This window comes from Buceros rhinoceros, unplaced genomic scaffold (assembly GCF_000710305.1).
Source record: "Buceros rhinoceros silvestris isolate BGI_N320 unplaced genomic scaffold, ASM71030v1 scaffold22525, whole genome shotgun sequence".
NCBI lineage: Eukaryota > Metazoa > Chordata > Aves > Bucerotiformes > Bucerotidae > Buceros > Buceros rhinoceros.
Window position 1 is genome coordinate 764 of NW_010411432.1, and position 5,078 is coordinate 5,841.

The window sequence follows — 5,078 nt, forward strand, 5'->3', positions numbered from 1 at the left end:
GCTGTGCCCTGGAGCAGTGCAGTGCGGGGGAGAGCAGGCTAGCCAGCGCGTGCAGCTCTGTGGAAGGGTAATAGCTTTTTTCTGTGGTGCTGTTGGCCCTCAACAGCATGGACCTGTGCTGAGATGCTCCTTGCCTAAACAATGAGGAAGGAAGATGCTTTTTGCAGGTCACTCCGTGGCTGGTTATGTAATGACAGATGCCCTCTGAACTCAGAGTGCAGTGGTGGGTTGTGAAGCCCAATGTGTGTCAGAGCCTGCTTGCCCTCTTTTCCCTGAAGAGTTTCTCCTGGAAGGATGACCCACGGGTGAATAAATTTCTGCTACTTCCCTTTTCATGGGGACTGGACCCTCAGAAAGCTTTCCCAAGGGATTGCCAGATTCCTGGATAATGAATCCAAATCGACAGGCATTTGGTTGGGCTGTTTGAGCCACCTCTTCTCCTGCCAATGTTTCTGAGCTGCAAGCTAGCACCCACTGGCTTAATCCACAGCACAGCAGGGAGCAAACTGCCTGGAAGTGGCTTCTCCAGAGCTGTGGCGGGGCACGTGTTCTCTGTTGGCATTTGAGCTCAGTTCCTGTCATTCCTCCCAGTGCTATTAGCAGTGTTAATAGCAGTGCTCTATTAAACATTGTATTTAAAACATATAAATTAAGGTTGCAATAGAAGTCTTCAACTGCAGGCAGAGTGAAGAATTGAAGTATTGTAGTCGTAGGGCTGCAATTATGTAACTGGATTCTCTTTCTCTCTGGATAGCAGCTCCTTTAATTGCTGTAACAAAGCTACTCCTTCAGTTTTCTGGGGCTGCTCCAGGAAGCGATCACTGCAGCAGATTTTCTTCACTCCCCAGTAGAGCTAAAAATGTGTAGTTTCGCTATTTCAAAACATGCTTGATAGTATCACTCAAGACTTAGAGCACTGTAAAAGGATTTAGGAAACTTAATGGTACTCTGCAGGTTTAATTGGAGGCACTCCTTGCCATTAAGAAGCTTATTCCCACAAAGTTTTGCCACGCTCTGGTAAGAGCTGCTGCCAGGGTAAGCAGCTTGGTCCTTCTCAGTGCAGACCTTCACTTGACTGCTCCCCCCAGATAACATGCACCTCCTGACTGGGAGCATGGGGCCTGGTGCCTGGAGGGGTGCTGGGGTGTGCCTTTGCTTGAAGGAAGGCTGCAAGGCTGTTATGTCTTGTTTTCTAGGATGATATGGACTGCGCTGGGTACTACCCAATGGTGGAAAGGCCACAGCAGCTCTTGGGTACAAATCCTGAATGAACTTAGAGTGAAGGGGGCTGCATGCTCAGCTCCCGTGCACCACTTTCTTAAATGTTCTGTGCAGCACTAGCACGGTGGTGTCTAGCATCTCTGTGTGGTTTGCAGGCATGGGAGGAAGAGGAGGCCGCTTCCTTCTGTGCCAGCTCTGAGTGGGGCTTGCTCCTCCTGCCCCTGTGCCAGGGCTGCAGCAAGGTGTTCCCCTTCTCTGGCTTGTTCCCCTGCAAACAGCTGAAGGCTGGGTTTTGGTGGCAAAGTGTGGTGGGGTGAGGGGGTGATGATCGACTGAAAGTGGAGCAACATTTCTTCTAGGCTGAACTAGCAGCAGGAGCTGTAACTCCTGTGTGGGGTGGGATAAAAGCACCGATGGTGCTTCCTGAGCCTCCCTGCCAAAGAGGGGCAGGGTGGGATTTGTTCCATGCAGAGCTCTGAACAGATGATGCTCCAAAACAGTGGTGCACCTGGAAGGCAAACATGGCTGCAGCCTATCGATGCCTAGGAGGGTTGTGGCTCTCTGCAGATTCCGTCCCCTCCCACACAGTAAGATTTTTCTGCATGTTTAATGCAGGCGGAGATGTTGGGCTATCTCCGATCTAACCTCCAGACGGTGCCAGGGCTACAGAGCGCCAGCTGTACGGGGCACCTTAGCCTGGGACTGCTGGAGGCTGCCCTGAGAAACTCACCCTGGCAGTACTGGGGCTTGTTTGTAGTATTGGCTTGTGACGCAGCCTACTGTAGAGCAGACAACCTCTGATGCACAGGAAGCCTCTCCTTCCTTGGGAAGGGATTAAAGGAATCTATGTTCTGCCTTAGGTTCACGATGTCTGACAGAAAGGCTGTGATCAAGAATGCGGACATGTCCGAGGACATGCAGCAGGATGCTGTAGACTGTGCTACACAGGCAATGGAGAAGTACAACATAGAAAAGGACATTGCAGCATATATTAAGAAGGTAACTATGGGATGAGGGGACTGCTGTGGCTGAGACTTCCTGAAGCTCTTAAATATGTGTGCCTGTCTGAGCCTGAGTGCCTGAGGCTTGCATGTGGGGAGGGAGAAGAGGCTTTCTTGGCTTCCTCACTGCTGTTCTCAAGAGGATGGAGTGACTTCTCCAAGGTCAGAGGAGGGCTGTGGCAGAGCAGGGCCTGCTCGGTGGCTCTGGCAAGCTCTGAACAGACAGCACGAGTGCTGTCCCCTTGGGTTTGCCAGCCTGAGATGAGCTGGCTGCAGTCTCTGTTCAGCGCTTGTTCCACAGATGCTGCTGCCAGACTTGCAGTACCAGTGGAAGGTGGGATTGCTCTGAGGTTTCACTGGCAGTGGGCAGCTCTGCATGCGTGGTTCTGTCTGCCGTGTTCCTGGCCCTGGGTGGGTGGTGTGGAGGAGGATGGGGGTCTGTGCTGGCTGGCAGGGTAGGGGAAGGTGCTGCTTTTAAATGGTGCAGGCAGCTGCCCTGGCATGTGAAGGTGTCTCCCAGGAGCCTGGCACCTGGGGAGCTGTCAATTCTCGCTGTAGCTGCTTCTCCAAATGGCTGGGCAAAGTGCCTTTGAAGGAAGGAAGTGTGACTCCACAGGCAGTGCAGTCCTGGCACCTGGGCCAGCTTTGGGCCTTGCTCATAGTCTAAGCTTCGATGTAAGGGGTTCAAAGGTGTCTCCTGACCTCTTGGATCACTTTGAGGCAAGACTTACCTCAAAGTGCTTGGGGCAGTGCAGCCTGTAAAGTCAGTGAGTGCAACAGACGGCATCCAGAAAGAACTTGGCTTTTATTTCCTGAGAGCCTGTTGGGAGGAGGGAAGCAATTTGATGCACCTTCGTGCCCTGGCAAGAAAGCCTTCTCACTTCAAAGGTTCCTGCGAAGGATGCAGACTGGCTTGCTGCTGTCTGAGGACTAGTACTTGCTTTAATCTTGAATGTTGAGTCTGTTCTGGCTGTCTCAAGGGAGGGAGGGGTGTTCTTGGGAGCTGTGTGTGAATCAGAGGGAGGAAAGTGGTCTTTAACCTTGTCCTGCCTGCTAAGGAGGAGGGCGACTATTAAGGCAGCACTGGGCTTGCTCTGCTCTGATGTCTTGGGTCGCTGTGTGCTGGCTGGCCTGTGAATTTGCCTGTCCATCCAGTGCGGGTTTTCTTCTCTTTACATGAAGAGGAGGCCCGAACAGCAGAGACCAGACTTCTTCGTTTTTTTTAGGTGACCTTTAAGCTCAAGTGGCTTGCTGGAGCAGACATGGCAAAATACTTTCTACGTTTTGTGAGTGGGTTTGGAATGGGAGAGGAGGACTATTCCCCTGAGCTGGCCTACGCGCAGGGCTCCACGAGCACTGCCCTGAGGAGAGCTCCTGCGTCTCCTTTTTCTGCCAGGGGCTGATGGGTGCTCCAGGTTTCAGGGGATGATTTGCTTACGTTGGATCTTTCAAACAATCCAGTGCAGAGATCTGGTTGTGTCGGTCACTACCATGCTTAATATAATTCTTGTGGTAGAGAAACTAAAGATGGTGCAGGTGGGAGGAGAGGCGATAGTGTGTGAACAGAACCAGCTCAGAATTTGTGCTTAGAACTATTTTCATGTGGGCTTTCTTGGCCTTAATGCCTCTCTTCTCTTTCTTCAGGAATTTGACAAGAAATACAACCCAACTTGGCACTGCATTGTTGGCAGAAACTTTGGCAGCTATGTAACACATGAGACAAAGCACTTCATCTATTTTTACTTGGGTCAGGTTGCAATTCTTCTCTTCAAGTCTGGATAGGAAGCAGGAGCAAGTGAAATTTGGACTGTAATGCACTGATGGCTGAAGCCACGACTCCCTTTAACATGGCTATGCCGCTGCATGGACTGTATACTATATTTAATGTGTATATGTTGCAGTAAAAATCTACTTCTGTTTAGTTGCCTGGGAAGAAGGCGGCATTTTTTTGTTACTGCTTTTTTGGTTGTATTGCACTAGGAAACCTGTAAATGCTTAAACAATGGCCTTTACGTGGGAAGAAATAAAACTATTCCACAACAGCTCCCTCAGTGGTAACTCCTTCTTTGAGGCTGGGAAAACTTCTTTGGGCAGGCCAAAAGACCCTGACTCCCTTACTGAGTTTTATTAGACTGTTAATTCTGTAACGAGGAGCAAAGCCAGTGAGAGCCACTGTACCCCCTGCAGACTGTAGAGAGCTGGCTCTCCCAGTGCCCTCAGCGCAGGTACTTAGACCTTCCCTGAAAGCTGGCGGGGTGGCTTTTGTGCCCGAGTTGAACTCCACCTCCGACTGTGATAAACAGGTGTGCAGCTGGCACCCTTGGTGCTCTTGCAGTGCCCAGCGCTGTGGTGTGGCTCTGCTGAAATGCTGACCTAGACTTGTAAGCAACTCAGCCTGGTCTAGATGACTTCAACACCCTCCCGCCGCCGTCGGCCCTGAGTTTTTGCTTGCTGCGGAAAGCAGCATCCTGTGGCTGAAGTCTTTAGACCTTGGCACTGAGATCTAAAGCCATGCGGCTGGTCCCCGAAATGGAGTAGGATACCCAACTGGTGGCTGCTGACAGCAGCTCGATTTGGCATGTTCTTAGCCAGTTGTCTCAACACTGCCTTAACTCGATGCTCTCCTTACAGCAAGCTAGTCATGTGGAAGACTTGTAAGTGGCCACTGTCTCCTTTATTTTTTATTTTCTGTAGCTGATAAGCTATTTCTGGAGGACTGTCCTCCATGTTCTGATATCTGCTTTTGTTCTTAAAGCACAGTACCAAGAAGTTAAATTTACATGTGATGTTTGTGTGAAGGAAACTCATGTGACGTCTGCTTCAAAGGCAGACAAGTGTCTTGGTCTCCAATAGGTT

The 5,078-nt window shown here is 50.6% G+C and overlaps 1 protein-coding gene across 1 annotated transcript; it reads left to right on the forward strand.

The window, feature by feature from the left end:
- Positions 1-2,067: 2,067 nt before the first annotated feature.
- DYNLL2 (dynein, light chain, LC8-type 2) lies at positions 2,068-4,604 on the forward strand. Its single transcript, XM_010136024.1, has 2 exons — positions 2,068-2,220; positions 3,867-4,604. The coding sequence occupies exons 1-2, from the start codon at positions 2,068-2,070 to the stop codon at positions 4,002-4,004; spliced, it is 291 nt and encodes a 96-aa protein (XP_010134326.1). The 3' UTR covers positions 4,005-4,604.
- Positions 4,605-5,078: the final 474 nt, after the last annotated feature.